Raw genomic sequence first — 21616 nt, 5'->3', positions numbered from 1 at the left:
AGGCGTGTAAACAAGAGCATTTTAGTGTGTGTGTGTGTGTGTGTGTGTGTGTGTGTGTGTGTGTGTGTGTGTGTGTGTGTGTGTGTGTGTGTGTGTGTGTGTGTGTGTGTGTGTGTGTGTGTGTGTGTGTGTGTGTGTGTGTGTGTGTGTGTGTGTGTGTGCGTGCTATTCCCTTGTCTGTCCTCATTGCATAATGAAGGTCCTACCTTTCATTGTGCCATGTCCTCCCACTCTCTCTCTTTCTCCTTCTCAGTCTCTCATTTTCTTTCTTTACCACTATCTACCTCTTTCTTTCGATCACTCTCTTTCTATTTCTCCCTCTATCTTTTTTCCTCTTTGTCCGTCTCCCCTTCCCTGAGGCCATGTGTTTATTTCTATCTACCGTCCATCTGTTACTATCAGTGTTTAAGCTGCCGACTGCTCCTCTGTTTGCTTCACTTCACAGGTGTTCTTTCCTCCTCCAAATATTTCTTTTACTCTCTCTTTCTTGCTTACTTTCTGTCTTTGTCACAATTCCTGTCTCTCTATTGTCTTACTGTCCTTTTATCTTTCATTTTGACTTCCTTTTGTTTAAAGAAAGAACCTTAACGTTTTGGAAATTAGTAAAACTGGGTAAATCTTGAATGTAAACACTATACATCTTTGTCCATGCTATCACTTTAACACTCTCCTGAGTGATCAGACGCAATTCGTGTCTTTTCAAATGCAAGAAAATTAGATTTTTTTTTTTTTTAATAGCTCCACAGCTAAATGTCAGATAATCTCATTTTAAATGTGCCGGAAAGTATGGCAGCTTCTGCTGATGCTTTATAAGGTCAGGAAAGGGCTCAATAGCGCTCAAAAATGTAGTTGCTTTTCACGTAGGACATGATGTGGCTTATGGTTTTTGTGTCTGGTGTTGGACAATTGTTTACATTTATACAGCTGAAAGTCTCTGTTCAGTGCATGCTCACCTGACTTCAGGGGGGGGGAATGCTCTTTTTGTAACAGGTCTCATGAATATATTCCTTTTCTGAATTACAGATTTTTGCAATGCATTACTTAGAAGTACTACATTATCAATGTGTTTATCAAAGTGGCTTCCCCACACAAAACATGATGAAGATTGGATGAGACATTGGAAATGTTATTTTCCAATAACCTAAGTGATGCCTTGGATGCTACGCTACATTTGTCCGTTTTATGTTTTTAAAACCGAGGCAATCATCATGCAAAAGCTTTTACTCTTACATGCACAGTTGAGCGTGTTAAACCTGTTAATAAAAAAAGAATAGCATTCAACATTTTAAAAGCACCGTGAAACATTCCTCAGAGCAGTCAAGTTACATGGTAAGAATTGATTATGTGACCACTGGCTGTGATTAATAAACAAACGGCAAAGCGTCTGCTGTTTGTCTTTTATCAAGAAAATAAGACAAAAAGCAGCTAAAACAGCATTTTATTACCAGTAGCATCATTGCAGCAATCTTTTCTATAAACTGTAAACTTACATATACTTAATTGAGTGTGTTTTTTCCGACCACCATATTGGAGCCAACTGAAGATCACCTTAAGATGTATTTTGATGACTGCTGGATGATGGTTCAAAAAAATCAAGCGACTCAGAAAACCCTAAAAACACTATTCAATCTTTTCTTTGCATCTTCTGGTGTGTGTACTCTTTTGAAAGTAACTGTACTATCACTTAAAACTGACTGATGATTTAGATGGATTTCTCACCCCCATAACTCCCCAAAACCTGCTTGTGTGTTCTTTCATCCGTACTGTCTCCAATTTTCTCTGTATTTGCCAGCTCACCTACTTTTTTTTTTTTTACTGTATAGTCCCTTAAATGTGTGAATAAACACACACTATCACAAAGACACACACAGACCCCCCCCCCCCTTACCTCCCCCATTTGCTGGGTGAATCATCCAATCTGTGTTTGAGATCTAGTACAACTCTTACTGTAGCGCACACAAAGACAGACACAAAACAGAGGGTGGATACAGATTGTACCAAGCACACTGCTACAGACTGCATCCTCTACACAACACTGACACAGGACTTGACATACACTCTTAATATGACTCCCACACACACTCTGCTCTCCTGTCATACACAAACACACTCTCATATCACTCTTCATGAGGGGTTCAGAGGGTTTTTATTTTTGTTGACCATCAGAGAAGGAGTGGATGCAAGTAGAAAGAAAAAGGTGAAGCCTATATGGCCGTGGAAAAACAAAGGGTGGATTTTTTTGTGTGTGTAAAAACAAGAAAAATGGGTGGTGGGTGAGGGGGGGGGGTTACAGGTCGCAGCAGAAAATAGGATACTTATGTTGTTGTTTTTTGTTGGTTGAGAATTACTATAATGAGTTTCTATAGGAGAAATTCTCACTGCTGTTACTATGACAACACATGAAGACCAAACGTGTTGGAATATACCACTGCCCTGAGGCTACCTGGGGGTGTACCAGGTGCTCGTGTGTATGTGTGGTAGGGTGTTGTTGATGGCTAGGGGGATAGACTACCACCAAATTTTGTGAATACAGAGAGTTGTTTTTGTTGTATTTATACACAGTAAATTGAAGCATGATGGATATCATGGTTGCTGTTGTACAAGAAGTAAGAGTTAATTAAAGCAGTTGTCAACAACAGCTGTGCTCATAAGTGGAGCCTGGTGTATAAACAAATAATTGATTGACAGTATAGTAAGACATAATTGTCATATAAAATATAAATGCTTGCTTAAAATATCCTAAATGCATCAGTTTACAATTACAATACAGTGTGTTAAAAGCCAGGTTAAAGTGCAGTGTTACCATATGAAGGTAAGTTTTTCATGCCTTCCATTTCCTACAGCTTCGTGTAGTTCTTGATGGGTAGTCGGGTCGGGAGATGCAGAGAAGCACACAGCCTCTAAGTGCTTGTATTCTTCACTCTAATTGAGCAAATTAGATTTCATTTTTGTGTGTGTTGAACGTCGTCCTCTCTTTTCTTATATGTGTTTCCGCTGACCTGTTCTGGAAACTAAAGCTCAGTTACCTGGAGTGTGAGGTTGTTAGATGGAAGCACAGATGGGTGATTCCCCTTTTTCTGACAGCTAAGTAGACGGCTGCACTGTACTCGGGGAAGCAAGGGAAACACCCAGGCGTACGAAACAAATCAGCAGCAGCACAGGCATCATCAGCGGTGTCACTGTGGAGATTGTACAGGGAACCCTGCTGGAATCAAATAGATGCAGGCAGGGCTGGACTGGCCATCGGGCTTACCGGGCATTTTCCTGGTGGGCCGATGTATTTTTGGGTGATAGAATTTAATAGGCTAATTGATATATATATATATATATATTAAAAACAAAACAAAAACAAAAAAAAGTGGGACCAACTACTGGCACGTAAAGTAGCGGCAGAAACCCATTGGTTTATTTTCTTTACTGACACGGGGTTGGCCCAATCACATCTTTGAATCGACCTCCCCCTCTGTCCTGTTTCCCGTGTCAGATGCCGTGCAGACCAAAGCACAAAGGAGCGAACAAGTTTAAACTCTCGAGGCGGATGTCGCCAAATTGATCAAAATAACCGATGTGTTTGCTGACGGGCTGCAAGAGCTTCAACGTCAGCTGCAGCACTGTGCAGCAACAGGCACTTAAAGGAGGAGAGTAGAGCCGTGAACACTGCAGACAGAGGAGCAGGAGAGTGTTGACTGACTGAGTGGTAAACGTTAACGGGCACTTACAACGAGCTTTAATGACTCAGGGTACTTTAACCCTTGTGTTGTCCTTGGGTCAAAATGACCCGCAGCTGTGTTCAACCAAGTTCTATTTTATTTCTATATTTTTATATTTTTGGGGGGGGATTATTGGTGATCATTCTTTAAAGAAACCCTCACAGCCTCCTTGTCACCAATGATCCCAAAAAATATGAAAATAAAATAGAAATTGGTTGAACACAACTGCGGGTCATTTTGGCCCAAGGACAACACGAGGGTTAATCAATGTCGATGATAATAACAGAAGCAATCATAAGACACCATCACATATCTTCTGGTCACTTAAAAGTCAAATATCACATCTGATGCTCTTTTGAGTTGAAATATGTGTCTATAAGAAAATAATGTAATCAGTTCCTACAACCGGCAAGTTGTCTTGTGTTTATTGTAAGCCCCCCCCCCCCCCCCCCCCCCCCCCCCCCCCCCCCCCCCCCCCCCCCCCCCCCCCCCCCCCCCCCCCCCCCCCCCCCCCCCCCCCCCCCCCCCCCCCCCCCCCCCCCCCCCCCCCCCCCCCCCCCCCCCCCCCCCCCCCCCCCCCCCCCCCCCCCCCCCCCCCCCCCCCCCCCCCCCCCCCCCCCCCCCCCCCCCCCCCCCCCCCCCCCCCCCCCCCCCCCCCCCCCCCCCCCCCCCCCCCCCCCCCCCCCCCCCCCCCCCCCCCCCCCCCCCCCCCCCCGTGCTAACTATTAGCACCATATCTATCAACTATAAACATTATGCAATATTCCATCATAAATGTTTGGATATGTGAAATCTGTATGAACTGAATATGTAATGAAATAAGAAGGAACAGCTGCATTGCTTGAATAAACAACTATCGGCTCATTACCAGTAAGTTATTATTGAATTTTAGGCTGCAGCTTTTTGCATCTTTGTCTGAGAATTCTTACATTTCTGGACCTGAGTGCACAGGAGTGTACACTGAGTAATTTTTCAAGGCCCTTCAAATGTAGAAAAAAACATTATTCTGCTTCTTTTTTTTATTCTCTTGTGATCACCTGCTTACTGATTATGGTGGGCCACCCGGTCAAAAATGCTAGGGCTGATTTCTTGTCCCAGTCCAGCCCTAGATGGAGGCATATATTCAAACAATCTCTCATATATACACACACATACACACTCACTAACACGTGCCTGCACATACACACAGAGCCTTCCCTGACAAACCAATCAGTCCCCCGCTGTTTCTGACTGAGGAGGACAATTTCGAGCACATGCGATAACACATACACGCAGATGTAATAGTGCACTTCACACTGCACTTGCACATATTGTGTTGTTTGTTAGACGAGTGGTCTTTTCCCTAAAGCACATGTATGAATGCTCTAAGGGTTTTCCATCGGCTCTCATCATATTTTATTCATACTTTTTGAATAAACACAAATAGATTGGATGAGTGTATAAACATGGGCGCTAATGCCTGTTTGTGTGTTACATTCTATGGAACCCAGCCAAAGTTATTTTTGGCCAAACCTGTCTTGTCGGTCAAGAGTGTGCACGATGAAGTCTTGGCTATTTTCTACACGCTTGAAAATGTTGCCGCTCCCTCGCACTCGCTCTCTAACTCACTAGTCTCTCTCCTTATATCTCTTTTACTCCCTCTCTCTCCCACTGTGAAGATGCAGACACTCACAAGCAGGAAGGAAGACACTCATACATTTTCATTAAACACTCTTAATCTTAATTCATTACTTATCAGGAGATATGTGACCTCATTAACATTGCCTTCTTCTCCCTCTTTCTCTCCTCCTATTCCGTGCACACACCCATGCTTCATGTTTCCTTCCTTCCCCATTTCTATTTACTCATAGCTCTTCACTCGCTTTATCTTTCTTCTCCTCTCCCTTCTTTCCTCTTGGTGCCTGCCCCTTCAGAAGGAACCTGTGAGCACTCAAACAGCCCCACTGAAAACAGTGTCTAATCTGAAAGTTAATTAAGTCTGTCTTCCTCCCTGTGTTCCTGCTCCTCTTCTCCTCTCAAGCATGTCTTTCTGGTTGAGAGACTACTGTCACTCTCTCCCAAATGAATTTGCCATATGTCCCATGTGGGTTGAGTTGGAATACAGACAAACTAGTCCGTGTTTTACACTTTTACACGTCCTGCAGGCCTCGAGCCTCCGGTGACAGAAGAAGACTGACACCATGTAATTCAGACTGACAGCATCTAATTAAATGAAATTAGGTGGTGTCAATCTGTGATGTTTTTTTTTTAATCCATAAGGGGCATTTTTTTCAGCTACATATAGAGGCGATATAGAAGGGATCTCACACCAGATGGATTGGAAGTGAAAATAGACTTGGCTTGCCTCTCAAAATGAGGAAATGTGGATCTGGAACAGAGCTATCCCTCCTAATCCTCTCCTCTCTCTCATTCACTTCTCCTTCTGTCATTCGGCTCCCTTCCTCATATTTGTCCTTGCTCCTTTCAATCATCTGGGCTAATTCCCCGTCCAAAAGCCAGTGATTTACCAATTCCTCCTCTGTACTGACTGACTCAGTACTCTGTTTTCTCCTCCTCCTCCCTCCCTCCTCTCTCTCAGGGTGCAGGCTGTACAGCTCTGGTGGTTGCCGTGGTAGCCAGGAAGCTGGAGCTGACCAAGGCCGAGAAACACGTACACAACTTCATGATGGACACGCAACTCACCAAAAGGGTGGGTAGGCTTGTGTGGCGTCAGTGGTGTGAATGAGTATGTTGGTGATGGAAATGAAAGATCTGTTTCTTCCTCTTGTTTGCATTGTGGCTCCGGAAAGTCTCAGGTCCTGAAAAGTTTCCTTTGTTTTCGGTCTTATTTGCAAGTGATTGTTTCCGCACCTAATTGACGACTATCTTGTGACCTACAACCAACTCTGTATTACCATACAAAAGCAGGTACAAAGGGAATGAGGGTGATGGTCTACTGTTTGTCCCACTGTATAAAAGCTGACCTACGGAGGAGGGAAGGCCCCTTCTTTGCTGGACACCTCTCTTTGAGGGTGCATGTATGTGTTCCTTCTTGCAAGAATAAATGTCCGATGTGTTTGATTTTGAACCAAGCCTCTTGAGTAATTTTTCTAACAGTTGGGCTGTGGCAGGAATAAAGCAAAACTATAATTTGTAAAGAGTACACATTCTTTGGGTGATGTTACGCTATATTTCAGGAGTTCTTTGGGGTTGAAGAGAGGGTGGGCTGGAGGCTAGCTAAACAGCCTGTTCTTTCACTGCCACTCCTTCACCCTCCCCAACTACCACATCACACCATCACCCTGTATTGTTGTGACTGAGTGCCATGTTATTTGAGTGAGCGAAGGCAATAAAAGGTCATCACACACTCTTTGCTCTGCTCCCTCACTTACCGTCTCTCTCTCTTTCTTTCCACCTCCGATCTCTTCCTCCCACATGGCCATCCCTCCACCTCCCCTCTCCTCTGACATTTATCTCTCTAACAGTAAATCCTTCTCTCTCTCTCTCGCTATCTGTCACCCTCCCTTTTCTCCTTTTCTTGCCCCCTCCCTGCCTCCTTTGCTCCATCCCTCACTCCCCTCCCTCCTCCAGTCCTTTTAAATTTTTCATAAAGTTGAAAGACCCAAGTTTTAAAAATAGCTCCCATATCAAATATGTAGGGTACATTATGGCAGTGGGGTTATCTGGGCGACTCAATCGGGTAGGGTAATCAATAATTTTAGCGTGGATAAAATAACGACAGAGGAGCTGAACCGACTCGTGCGTCTATTGGAGCCAGACTCTGCCTCAACTTCCAACGATCTCCGACCGGGTCAACCAGCGTCTGTTTTCACAAGACGTTTAACACCTTTCACAATGTGCTACATGAGTGTGAGTTTGTGAAAGTGTTATATGTCACATTGTGTCACAATATAGTGATCTTGACATTGGCATGTCAAGGTTTTTTTTTTTTTTTTTTGTCTTTCAATAGGTCAGTCAGTCGTTTCACAGCATCAGTACAGGTGGAAATATTTTATGGAGATATTTATGGAGAGAAATTAGACTCCCAATAGTCATGAATTTGTATGACCTGATCAATTATGTGATCTGATCCACACATAAATACCAAGCAATTTGAACAATTTTGTAAATGCACACATCAAAACTTAAATAAATGTTAATATTTAAATTAATTAAATACCATCCTTAAACCAGTAAATCAAAATCTCCACAAAGCCATTCATCAAGTAAGGGAGGTGTCATACAGCCGTTTCATTTAACACAATGCACCGTGCTGCTTGGTGACATTTCCTTCAAAAGGTCCTCGGTTTATGCAGTGGTAATTGTCTCCTGCCCTCTATTACTGAGAGAACAATGATTGAAGCTGTTGTATGTACATTGATTTACATGGCTGTGGCCATTCTCTGCCATATCACTGTAAGAAGAGAACACAATCACTTAGAGCTTTATAATGAATAATGCAACAACAGGTTCTACATCCTGCCATCATTGTACACACAAACAAACAGAAAAGCACACACACTGGCTTTTATACCTCAGTGAAACACTGTCTCATTTCCTTTGAAGGATTAACTAAAATGTCAATTAAATGCCAAATAGTGACGCTCTTATCTGAACTGATCAAAGGTGTTGTGTAATAGGTTTTGGGTGCGGTTGTCTATCAGTAACAAAATAGTTAGCAGGCTAACTACCCAGTGAAAATAACTTTTCCTTAGATATCTAGGTATGTACCAAACATATCACGTTTAATCCAAATCTGTGTGGTATGTTTTTGACACGTACTTCAAAATATTTTCACTTTGCATCATTTGGGTGTTTCTCTGCTTTCATCTTCAGATCAGATTTTTAGACGTGGACGTCAAGAGTGAAGTTGAAATCTTAAAATCTCGTGCTCTGCAGGACCTAATAACCTAATCAGGGAGGGTGATGTGCTTTTAAAACATCCTTTAAATCTCCATGCACAGGGTTCATTTCCATGCAATGTTCAGTGAAGTGACCTTTCTCCCTTTGATAGGATTAACACAAAAGTTAATTAAATAACAGCTAAGTCCCAAGTCAACTGTGTGTGTGTGAGAGGTGTGAAGTGCTCATGTTTGATGACAGGACTTGTTTTCCTGATGCTGAGTCTTAAAAGTGCTTTTTAAAGGCTTGCACTCACTCACTGTGGCTCCATACTGAATTATTGGTTATTTCAGAGCACTGCTGGAAGTCCATATGGTCAGAGTATGCCCCTGAACATTCACAGAGCGCACTCAGCACTGAAAAAGGCAGGACATGCTTACTGCAGGTGCTGAGTCAGTGGAGTGGTGTCGCCTTTCTTTTGATGGCACTTTGATGTCAATTAAACGACACTCATTGAAGCAATAATCCAATTGACCAGGTGAATATGACTCACAGAGTCTGTTTCTGAGGTCAGTACATTTATTTCTAGCTCTTTAAATCAGGTTGCAAAGTTGAGAATGTCAGGTCTTTTGATAAATTTGCGCTCTGAATGTGTAATCTGCTTCTACCCTGGACCATTGGTTAATTCAGAGCACTTTTAGAAATCCCTGTGGCATATTCAGAGCTTCGCCCTCTCTGAATATTCAGAGTGCAATCTGGGCTCGGGCCAAGGAGGAGGTGCTGCAATGCTTTCCAATGTTTACACCTCTCGCCAAATGGGAGCAATCTAACCCCCGAAGATTTCTATTAAGCTATCTTCTACTCCACACAGTAAAAATAACACTTCTTTCAGCAGCCTTTTGATTCACATGCAAGCCGTATGGATCGTTATTAGTATAGACGTATTGTGACAGCGACAAAACTTAATTTGACACTGAATGCGGTTACATATCTCAATGAGGTTTTTCACGTTTTGCCTATTGACCCTGTGCGTTCTCTTCCTTTTAATGGAGCACTGTTTAGGTTTATGACGCATCTGTATGTGGCGATGTAGGAGTCGCAGGTGAAGGAAACCAATCAGGAGATAAAAATACGAATGTTCTGTGATATTTTATCAAATTGTTTGGCCCAAGTGTACCCCCCTGATTTTCTTCAGTTACTGAGATATTTCCATTGTGTTTGTGTGCATGGAAATGTGACCATGTTTGTGCGTCTGCCTGGGAGACTTGTTTCCTCTCTTTTTTCACCCTGTCTGTGAGGGGAAGGTCAGAGCAGGTAAGGCCAGGTGTCACTGAGGCACATGGATGAGGTTTTTGCCAAGGTAACTGGCCTGTCTGTTTATGATTTCTGTTCTCCTAGAAAACACCATTATTTTTCTAGCACCATTGTGCCTAATTACTTATTGCATGCACATGTCATTAAAGCTTTCTTAGGTTAGAGGGGTCAAGCACCTTTTGCTTTTCCTCCAGTGATGTCTCCATCACAACAACAGTGGAAGGGAACACAATCCAGTTTTTTTTTTGTTTTTTTTCTGTCAAAACAACAAATTAAAAACTGAATCCTTAGTTTTTAGTGAATAACTCATATAGTCAAGCCCATGTTTATTTAAAAATGTGACTGAATCAGTGGTATTGTCTGTAAAGACATATCTAAAGATCGTACTGATTGATTTATTCTCCGCAATATCTCATCAACTGCCTAACATGCTGAGATGTGGGAACCCCTTGCTTTAACAGATTTTGCATGTACCTGACATAATGTGTGCGATGCAGGGGAGCAGCCAGAACAGATCTTTGACCCAAACCAACCATATGGCCCCAACATGATTACCCAAGTACAAGCCATATGGTCCAGGAATGGCTGCTGCTGCTGTCGTTTGGTTCCTCGTGGAGTATTCTTAGCGGTTCATGTTGCGTCCTCTATTTTTGTTAATGGAGTTGCTGTCTTTGTCTCATTTTCTACATTACTTACCCGCCGGAGAGCGATAATAAAATAGAGAGCGCAAAGGGGTGGTGAGAGGGTGGATGGGGGGTATCCATACAATACAAACAGTGTAGTCACTCACTACGCACGACTCACTACTCACGACACAGTTTGTAGGATTTAAATGAAGGTTGAAGTTTAGCATCGTCTAAATGAAATGGCCAGCAGTGGATCAGGCTCCTTCAGCACCTGATGTGGATGTTTTTACACAAACTTCCACAGCGAGCCTTCCAGACAGACACAAAATGCCATCATTCATCATATTTCATTCACCCTGCAGTGATTAATCAACTGATAAATAGGACTTGACATTAGTTCGCCAGCGAGCCTGTTGATATGAACAGTACACGTGCTCTTTTGTGACCAGGCCTTCGATCAAAACTGGACAAACATTTAGTCAAACATAATCCAACTAACTTAACACTTAACTGACTATCATTGACATTTGGTTACAGGTATCCCTGCCAACAGTGTATGCAGTTGTGATTTACAATTTTCTAATAATATACATTCTCAAAAAAAATGCAGTATTGCCACAAAGATATTATAAATTATGTTTTTACATTAGTGCTGCAGGCCCACTGAATACATGTTACAGTTGTGATGTCTCTAAGATCTTTGCAGCTCTGTCAGTGCCTGTCTTTGCTACATGGATGGGAGTTCTGTAATTCTACTGATATACACTTGTAGACGAGGGTCTGAGAGAGAAACATGGGATAGCAGAATGTACTTCATACTCCAGTTTACATTTACATCCAAATCATGTCATGGTATACAAGTTATATACCATATATATCATTTAGTTGGAATATATTATTGATATATGATATTTACATATTGTACTTGAAAATGTTAACTGTAAACAAGCTGTATAAAGGCACAAATTAATACATCTGTAACGCTGACTGTCACTGAGGCTGATGGGTAACATGAAGAATTTGCTGGATGACAGGGGTCTTATGTATTATCTATAGTATGTTAGATGAGCTCGTTTTGGTTTGACTTCCTCTGTGTCATTGACAACACGTCTGCAAGGCCCACGGCCTCCTACTCTCTTCATCTATAGCCAATATTGTGTGCAAGTCTGCATGTGTGTGTGTGTGTATGTGAGTGAGCAGTCCTTGACTGCGGTGGATGGGTGCTGATTAGCCAAGCTGCCGGGGTCTTTTGTGCTCCTCAGACGGGGGTATAATTGTTCTTTGTTCAGTGCTCAGCATCTCTTTGAAGTCTCTCATTCATTTTGTGTCCTTACAGATTCTCTCTCATATCCACCCTCGCTTTTTTTCACTGGGTGTCAGACCCTTGTGTTTTAATTACATAGCAACATATAGAGATATACATTACATAAGAGATGCAGGTGCAAATATGAATATAAATAAAGATTGAAGCCAACACTGATGTTTTGAATCAATATTTTATGAAATCATAGTAAATCTCATACACATGGCTCGAACGAAAAGCAACTGAGGCTCATTTTGGACCACTGAAATAGAGAAAATATTTATCTTGCAATGACTTTCTATAGAGAGCATTAATTGCATGGGTTATTTATCTAATGTTCCTCTTCTGTAGAGATGAGGAATTTCTTTGACAATTAATTTAAAAGCATCGACTCAGTGACGATAATTTCTTTCAGTTGTTGTCATAATTAAATAGAAGATCACTGGTTTTAATGAACTGCAGTGATATTATGCTGACTTACTTCATCCAGCCAAGATAATGTGGCCCATTTGAGTCAGTTTAAGATATACCATGGCATGTAGATAGAACAAGAGAGGAGAGAAGTGTGCTCCTGGTGGTTCTCATTGCCAATCTCCCTACAGAGAGAGCTGTTTATGAACACATGAAAAGCATTGGCAAGTCCTTATGTGTAGAGAGAGAGAGAGAGAGAGAGAGAGAGAGAGAGAGAGAGAGAGAGAGAGAGAGAGAGAGAGAGAGAGAGAGAGAGAGAGAGAGAGAGAATGAGGGCAGCCCCTACCAAGAGAATGATAGTTCCGTTTTTTCTTTGCATAGAGACAAAAGAGAAAGACAGCAACCTGTAGGCTGCATCAGTTGCCAAGGACTACCTGTTGCTAACAATATGTGTATATGTGTGTTTGTTGTCTGGGAACAGATAAAGAATGCAGCAGCTAATGTGCTAAGGGAGACCTGGCTCATCTACAAACACACCAAGCTGATGAAGAAGATCGACCACTCCAGAGTCCGCAAACACCAGCGGAAGTTCCTCCAGGCTATACATCAGTGAGACCACAGCTCACACAGTCACCCACATACATGCACACGCACACACTTCTGCCTGTGAGCCCATGCACACAACTGTGCTGTTGAGCTGATGAAGCCTTTGAAATCAGCTGTACTTTTCTATCCACCCACAGGTTGAATCAACGCTGATAATCAGATAAAATGCTTGAATCTCTACACACACACATGCGCACACACAATGATTCATCATCTACTAAAGGGCAGGTTCATTGTGGGCAAATACAGTTGTGGGACTGGATAATCAGTGCATTGTGTACTATTAGAGACACTCTGATCATCTCTTCCAAAGAACGGTGTTGATGAAACAAGTACAAACAGCAGAACTTAATCTCACATTGTAATTCACTTCACCCACAGCATTGTTGAGTTATATTTAAATTGCCACACGAGTGGTTGTCTTGTTAAAGTCTTGTTTGCTGAAAGATTTCTGTGTATCCTCTAGCATCTAAATGAAGTGTCCCCTCAGTGTTTCGTTCTCTTTTGATCTACAACAGTTCACTGTCACACTTGAGAACATTACTAAGTGCTGTCAAAAGTCAGAGTCAAGAGACCTAAGACTCTTTTAATTGTAACATAGAAAGGCTAATCCTGACACATGTTGACTGAGGACGGGAGGCTGACTGTGAACAGAGTAACAGGGCGATTTTATGGGAATTTGAGGACATTTTCTGGTTTAAACCTGTTAATGTAACAGGGAGATAAGTTCATCTGGAGATGTACCTTCATAAAATCAGTCCGCATTTCTTTATAATGAACGAAGCCACTGGGGTTGTTTTATAAAAACAACAGTTAGACCTTTAGGTCAGTAATTATTTTATTGTGTTTTAAGAGTCAGACAGGCTTATTTTAATTGGACTGAAGTAAAATGATTTGTTTTATTCTACCTAATTCCCCTACCTTTAGTTTATTTCCCTCTTGGCTTTATTCCCCTTGAGATGTCCTAATATTAACTACCTCATCCGTTAACTCTAAATGTTGAGGTCTGAGTCTTATTTCTGCATTCAGTTTATATATATTTTCACCTTCAAGCCCAAATTACAGTGTTTCAGAGCACACTGTGTGCTTGCTGTGTTTGTACATTTAAATTTAGGAACACACTGCAGGTAGAAATTCAAACTGAACTAGGCAAGGTGACCGCTCCAGAGTGTTGTTGTCTGGACCCGGAGAGATTAACTCTCTGGACCGACCACTGCGTATTTATAGCGTTTCAACCCTGTATGTTTGTTTGTTTGTGTATTTTATGTGTGTATCTGTTTGCAGATTACGCAGTGTGAAAATGGAGCAGAGGAAACTCAGTGATCAGGCCAACACACTAGTGGACCTCTCAAAGGTGAGACACTCCTGACACACACATTGGTGCCCTTCGTTCTCGTACCTAACATGCCTTCGCCCCAAAAAATATACCAAAGCATTCCTCCGTTTCCGCTCTGACCTGCCTGTTTCTGTGGCTTTGCGTCTCCTAGCAACCAGAGCAAGTGTTAAAACAGGGATGACTGAGTGAGAGGAGGAAAATAAGAGGAGGGGTGGGGAGTGCTCATGTTTTTCTGTTACTGTGTGGGTGTTTGAGAGAGAATGTGAGCGCACACGTGTGTGTATATGTATGCGTGTCTGTCTGCGTGTGTGTTTTTCTGTGTGTGTGATTGTGAAAGACAGAGAAACAAACACACAGGAAAGTGAGTGAGATACAGACTTGTGTGTGTGTGTGTGTGTGTGTGTGTGTGTGTGTGTGTGTGTGTGTGTGTGTGCGTGTGTGTGTGCGTGCGTGCGTGCGTGCGTGCGTGCGTGTCTTTCCGAGGAGCAATGCCTTTCGCACCAAATATTTTGCAATTACACCATCTCAATGACTCCATCTCAATTGGCCACTTGTGCATTTACCATGGTTACAGAGACCAGGATGTGTAAGGCAGGGACATTCTGCTGCTTGCCTTTCATTCTCTCCCTCCTATTCTTACTCTTGTCTTCACAATGTTATAATGCCCAGTCTCTTCTTCATTCCAACTTCTACTCCACCTTGGGCATTTTTTTCCCTTTTGCTCAGCGTCTTAGTAACTTTTCCCAACAGCGTCTTTCCACTTTGACTTCCCTCTCCAACCTCTTTTACTGGCTCTTCATATTTCATCCCAGATTTTCTTAAACAGCCTTTGCTAAAACGACAAATAATATTTCTGTTTACACATTTGCAATCTGTCATTTTCTCCTCTCCTCTCCTCACCTCCCCTCCCCTCTCCTTTCCTCTCCCCACACAGATGCAGAGTGTCATGTATGAGCTCATGTCAGAGCTCAACGACCGCAGCGAGGACTTGGAGCGTCAGATGCTGTCCCTAGAGCAGCGGGTCGAGCAGCTCACCGCAGGCTTCAACGCTCTGCCTGCACACCTCTCTGCAACACTCAGCGCCCAGCACGCCGCTCTGGTTCACCTTCTCCGAGAGAGGGATGCAAGGGATGGTAGAGGAGATGGTGGAGGTGCCGTGGTTCCGATGTCCACAGCTGCTTCTTTAACAACTACGCCAGCTTCCATTTCTCCAGTCCAGGAAGCAGCACCTCCACCACCCTCATCCCAGGTCTCTACTTTGGCCTTGGAGTCCCCTCTGTCACCCCCACCCCTGAGCCCAGAGGGGAGCCTGGAGGCCAGTCCCAATTCCAACACCTGCACCTCTAGCTGCTGAGGACAGCTCTGAGGACAAATATAGGAACAAAACAGGGAGAGAGGAGGGGAGGGGGGGGGGGGCTGTGCTAGTCCTCTCATTTCAGACTCAAGGAGAGAAATGAGGGAGGAGGCGAGAAATGGGTGGTGATCCTCTGAAACGCTCCATGAGGGAGGGATGAAAACGGAACTATGAGAAGAAATAATGGGATTAAGATGGAGGGCCAGTATGAGTGATGAGACAAGCTAGGGACTTTGGGGCACTTCTTGACGAAGGAAGGAGAGGAAAAATGGAGATAAAATGGAGACTCTAAAAGGTGTGAGGGGGAGGAAGGATGTCAAGAGGGTGAGAAATGGTGGTAGAGAGAGAGGAGGGAGGCGGGGGGGGGGGAGGAGGAGAAATAACGAAGAATAATTATATGAACTCCTAAATGGGATCCACTCCAATTACTGAAAAAGGCCTTTTATTCTCTCTATCTCTCTCTCCTCTCTTTTTCTCTTTCTCTCCTTTTTCCCTCCCCCCTCCCCCAATCTCTCACTCCCTTCATCAGGAATTAATTACCATGACTTTTTATCCTTATGATGTATTTTCTATCTGAATGCTAATTGTGTGTTAACGAGCATCCCTTTAACAGAAGGTTCGATCAATACGACCATGATTAAAAAAAAAAAAAACTAGTGGCATGCACCGCGCGCGCACACACACACACACACACACACACACACACACACACACACACACACACACACACACACACACACACACACACACACACACACACACACACACACACACACACACACACACACACACGCACACACACACACACACAAGCACACACAAATTATACCAACACATCATCCATGCAATACAAGTTAACACAGCACAAATATAACTACACAATGTCTCACAATGCAGGCCCTATTTCACTCACACAGAAAAAAAACCCAATGCACTATCCCACAAGATGATACTAAAGCCTATACTGCCAAGCACTTGATGCACTGTCAATCTCCATAGAGCACTGCCAAGCAACGTAGACACACTGTAAAAAAAAATTCATCTAAACGACTTCTCTTTCATGGGTGTGAGCTAATGCAGTAGTTTAGACTTACAATGCATAGTTGTGACACTTTAACTGCTCAGCCGGGAGAATCGTAACCGTTCACTGAACTACACAAATTACAGATCAAGCTGAAATAAGCTAACATGATACTGAGGAACATGAGTCATCATAATGTCTATTTGTGTTGACGAAGACGGTAACAGATGGTAAAATAGCCTAACACAACTACAGCAGGACTTTATTACTGCATTCACTGAATTAGAGATTGAACGGAACTGATGTTTAATTGTACTTGTAGGTTTGCTGTACTAAAAGGAGTCTTTGATTTTGTTCAATTTCTGTAGACGTTTATATGACGACAGCAGAAAATTTACAATTTAAAGACTGTGTCAAGTGCACTGATATTGGGATGGCTGTTAGAAGAAAGTTTAGATGATAACACAAGCATTTACTGAACTGGCATTTAAATGTGGATTCATTTTGAAGATGATCAAATACTGACGTTTTGCACAAACTTAACACTCTACATTGGTACATGTTCTCATTTTATGTTGTTAAATTTAGTGGAGTTTCTTAACCCAGAGTTCTACCACAGACAGTTAAATAATAATCAAAACTTTCTCCAACAATAACAATTCATCTCTTCATTATTTTACTTGACCGAAGTCACCATGTTGCAGTATCTACTATTTTGCTTTCATTCTTTGAAAAACTACTAAGAATTACTAAAATGTTGACCTGACATTGGTAATTTAATTTACTTTTTAAAAATCCACCACTAAATTAGCTGTGTCATTATAAGTTGACATGATTAATTTATTTTCAGTTCATGGTTTTCTGTCCATGGCCCTTTGTGAAGGCAAAAATACCTTACTTCTTGCCATCTTTGTCAGGCTTGCAGTCCCAAAAACAGCTCACTGTTATCATGAATGTATTCTGTGTAAAGAAATACATTCAGACACTGTTGCTTGCTCGATAACTTAAACTGCCATGCAGACACAGAAACAGACACCCACACGTATATACACACAGATATACACACACCTCAACAACCAAAGTGCTCTCTCTTAAATGGACTTCAATAAGAGGCAGGGAACGCTGCTGTCACTGGGGACAAAAGATAGCGTGGGGCGTTGCAGATATCTTGACAATATTTCTGAGGGAATAACTGTGAAAATCTGGGCATGGACTTGTTACAGTGCTGTACATGGACTGCTCTAGAACAGATGAAGGTGGACTACAAATAAACACAAGGGAACACAAATAAACCTTACAAAGGATAAATGGCCATGAAGGAACAGCTGTTCATGAAATAAATAAAACACAGAAAGACTAATTTATGTCTGAGGAATTATAACGGTGTGATGGGAAAAGAGACAAGCCTACCCATGCATTGGAGACAATACAGAAAACTATCTGATAGTGACACGCTGTGGCCGGAATACTGAATTACATATGCTTGGAATATTGTACAGTATGCTGTTAACAAAATCTAGCTTTGTATTGCTTAGTCTTTTTTACCATTATGATTAAACGCAATTATAGCTGATATCTTACATTATTAAACTATAGTATTCTTCTCATTCGTCATGACAATTATGATATATGTATTATCAAAACGTTAAATAATTCTGAACAAGGAAAGTGCCGTTTGAGGTTGAAATTATTTTGTAATTTTATTTTATCAGAGAATTAATAAAGTATATATCTATAATTACATTACAGCTTCCATGTTTTCTGAGTCTCTGTTTTTTATTTAAATATTTTTTGTTTTGTTTTATTTTATTCATTTTTTAAAACGTGTAAATGACGAGGGAAATCCAGTCCAATGCTTCAAATAAAACAGTGAAACCAAAATTAAGTCATTCATGCTGCATACAGATTGTGTACTTCTGCAGTGAAACTCATTCTCTGCATTAAGCACATTTTGTGGGTATTTTTTTTTGCATCTCCACATTGGATTGCATCTCAGTTGTTGCTGGGATACCATTATAAACAGGTTCAAATAGCGCCAAAGTAAGTTCACAAAAATTGGAAGACAATGGTGAGTAGCAAAAACAGTGTGCATGTTAGCTATTTATGGCAAGATTATCAGAATACATCAAATGTGTTTGACCGTGTTTGGAATGTCCTAATTGTAAGAATTGTACACATTGTCATGAGTTACAAACATAATGGGTAGAAATAAGATGTTTACTGTTGCAATTTGCCAGGAACTGGTTAAATTTGTGGTTGTAGAGTGCAAAGTCATTCAATGCTTTATAATCATGATAACGGAGGTTGGAATTAATGACTTTGAATGTGTGGTAAATATAATTTTAACTGAGAGGATAGTCAAATGGTTCTGAAAAGATGATGATGAGTGCATGTGTGCGAGCATGTGTGTAATTTACAGAAATCATCCTGACTGGAAGCAGTCAGTGTCCAGCCTCAGTCTGCCTCCCTGTAGTCATAATTTCTCTACCTACAGAAAGCAGAGACTCATTTCTGCTCTGTCAGAGTCCTTTATACTCGCCAACCAACAACGTAAAATGAGCATGAGGCTCTGTTGAGGGCGGTGATGAACATGTAGATGGTCAGTGTATGTCTCTGTACTGTTTGATCTTTGTTAAATTTGAGGACTGGTTTCAAGTTTTTATCCAGCTAATTAAGCAAGGCTGTCCAAATAGAGATAAGCAGCGTTATCAATTTGTTTTCACTGCATTTGCATTCAGCACAAACAAAGAAAATGTTTTAATTAAGATTTCATTATAGTGAAAGTAGAGGGAAATGTCAAGCGTCAATTCGTCATCATGCGTTGGTTACAATAGTTTGCAGTAAACTTGCTGCAACCTTTACTTGACATGTGAGTCAGTGCAACAACAATGAACATGAAATACACTGATGTACTCTGATGACCAGAAATGAGCCAGAAAGAACTAAATCATTTGCTTGACAAAAATAAAAACGAAAACACATAAATACAAGTAGAAAAGATGTGTTGTGCTTGTATTCCAGTAGCTGATGTGGCGACAAAACTGATATTTAATTTGGACCATGCCTAATTAATGTCTAAAATGACCATGGTTACAGTCTTTCAGTTCAGTCATTCAGTCATAATGCAGGATTGTTTGTCTTATTTTCCATTTTTCTGTTATTAAAATTGTGGTTGGAAGTGTTTGTTGCCAGTGAGAGATGCGTTTTACAAAACAAGATTGCTTGTTTTAGGATTTGCACATTGTTTGGCCGATGTCTTCATCCTAATGGGGTGTGATCTTTTGTTGTGTTTATAATCTCACCGTGGCAGGCCTAGCAAAGTGTGGTTTAGGAGTAAAGTTTTGACTCATGAGAGTCAGCATTGGTGTAGCGGATTAGATTTATATTCGCGGCACCACTTTCTGTCCAGCTGAAAGAATCAAGATTTCATTTTAATAGGCTGTTTAGGCCGATATACAAGTGATCAGTCAACATGTTGTCTGAACCGTGACTTCTGCATTCAGGGATTTCTTTCAATATCTTCCAGGAAATACACAAAAACAAGCGCTTGGTCTATAAGGATATTTATTGAACAATATTTACACCAAGAATAAACTATATGAATATATATCGTAGTATATGGATCATGGATGTCATAAACAGGATGTCTAAGCTGCAGCGGAGTGATGGTGGGAAGAATAATAGTTACGTTATTGAAATGGAGCTAGTTCCTGACGTAAATGAGAGATTATGAATTTAGAATTGGATAAATCATCTATCAGACATCAACCCATTGGATCAAAGTACTCAGATGGATTCTGCCTACTAGAGGGTGGTCCCATCTTTACTGGAGGGTGGTCCTACTCGTCCAGACGAGCCTCTTTCTTGCGGACCTCCGTGGAGATGTTGAGGGTCTGGAGTCTGGCGTCGTGCTGTGGGTGTTCACACGTCCAGGCTTCTTCTGCTGGTACTGTTGGGTCTTGTTTAGGTTCGACTACCAGGGTGCAGTGATGCAACAGCTGTCAGATTTGGCAAAAAGGATCTTCTGAGCTTTGTCCAGGTTGAGAGATGACTAGATTTATCCTGACTAGATCACCAAAAACACTTCTTGTAAGCGGAGCCAAGAGAGAGAATAAAAGAACAGCTTTTTCGGTTGCAGGTTCGGTTCAAATAGTTTCAATAAAAAATATGCGTTCTTCACTTGGCTTAAAGTTTACTTGGGGTTAATAAGAAATATAGAGCGTGGTAACTCTGAGACGATTGGAAAGTTTGTAAAATGTATTTAAACAGGGCTAAGAATAAAAGTTCATTATTCCTCCACCATGACTAAAGTTAAACACTTGTTGATATCAGTTACACAAATACGTAATACAAGTTTATATTGTTCACCAACATGAGTAACTAAAGACAGGCAAAGAGTATGCAGATGAACTATATAAGCAAGGCTTATAAACATCAATGATACATACAAGTGTTACTAATTTGCATGAGAAATAAACAGAGAATAAAACATTATATGTGCATTATAGTTTCAGCTTGAATACTGAGTTTGTTATTGTGGAGCTGTAACAATGTTGAACCATAGCTGCAGCAGACATTAGTTGTCTGTATAGTTTCACCTTGTGGTGCTGACAGAGGTCAGCCGGTTCACAGCATGAGATAAGAGTCAAACCCAAGATTGAAAGGGGAGTTTATGTTTGTTTATTTCGCCTGATGAGTTTTATGACTTGAAATCTTTTGGGAATTTTATCTGTAGATCAGTGGTGCCCTGCGTCGTAAGTTCCTAGTGACTTCAGGATGACCTGATGCTCTATGTGCTAAAGAGGATGTCTTGCTACATTGGAAATAGGGAGAACTTACTTCTCTCTTGTCTATTAATGATAAGGTTTTTCAATAATGTGTGATTGCCAGCAGGTAGTCTACACTCATCATTAGGGTACAGAAGACAGCACTGTTGGTAATATGTAGGTGTTCTTACTGATTTACGATAGTTGTTGATGATAGAAAAAGTTATTTACATTAAACACCTTACAATTAGTTCCCATCAATGCTCATCCCAAAGGTGACCACACACCAATCGCTTGGTTTATCATACATTCACTTGAAACGCACAGTCACAACATTCACACTATCTC

The 21616-nt window shown here is 41.4% G+C and overlaps 1 protein-coding gene across 1 annotated transcript in view; it reads left to right on the top strand.

Moving 5' to 3' along the window:
• Positions 1 to 18245, top strand: part of kcnn3 (potassium intermediate/small conductance calcium-activated channel, subfamily N, member 3) — a 48498-nt gene extending 30253 nt beyond the window's left edge. The window contains 4 exon segments of the mRNA XM_069695909.1: positions 6289 to 6399; positions 12667 to 12794; positions 14076 to 14145; positions 15062 to 18245. Of these exon segments, the coding sequence (XP_069552010.1) occupies positions 6289 to 6399; positions 12667 to 12794; positions 14076 to 14145; positions 15062 to 15481 (729 nt within the window). The 3' untranslated portion in view covers positions 15482 to 18245.
• Positions 18246 to 21616: the final 3371 nt, after the last annotated feature.

This window comes from Brachyistius frenatus, unplaced genomic scaffold (genome assembly GCF_029030835.1).
Source record: "Brachyistius frenatus isolate BFR_SWC_R1_liver_20210118 unplaced genomic scaffold, ASM2903083v1 Contig_20, whole genome shotgun sequence".
Classification (NCBI taxonomy): domain Eukaryota; kingdom Metazoa; phylum Chordata; class Actinopteri; family Embiotocidae; genus Brachyistius; species Brachyistius frenatus.
The sequence above is the reverse complement of the archived record's forward strand: the minus strand, read 5'-3'. Positions and strand labels throughout refer to the sequence as shown.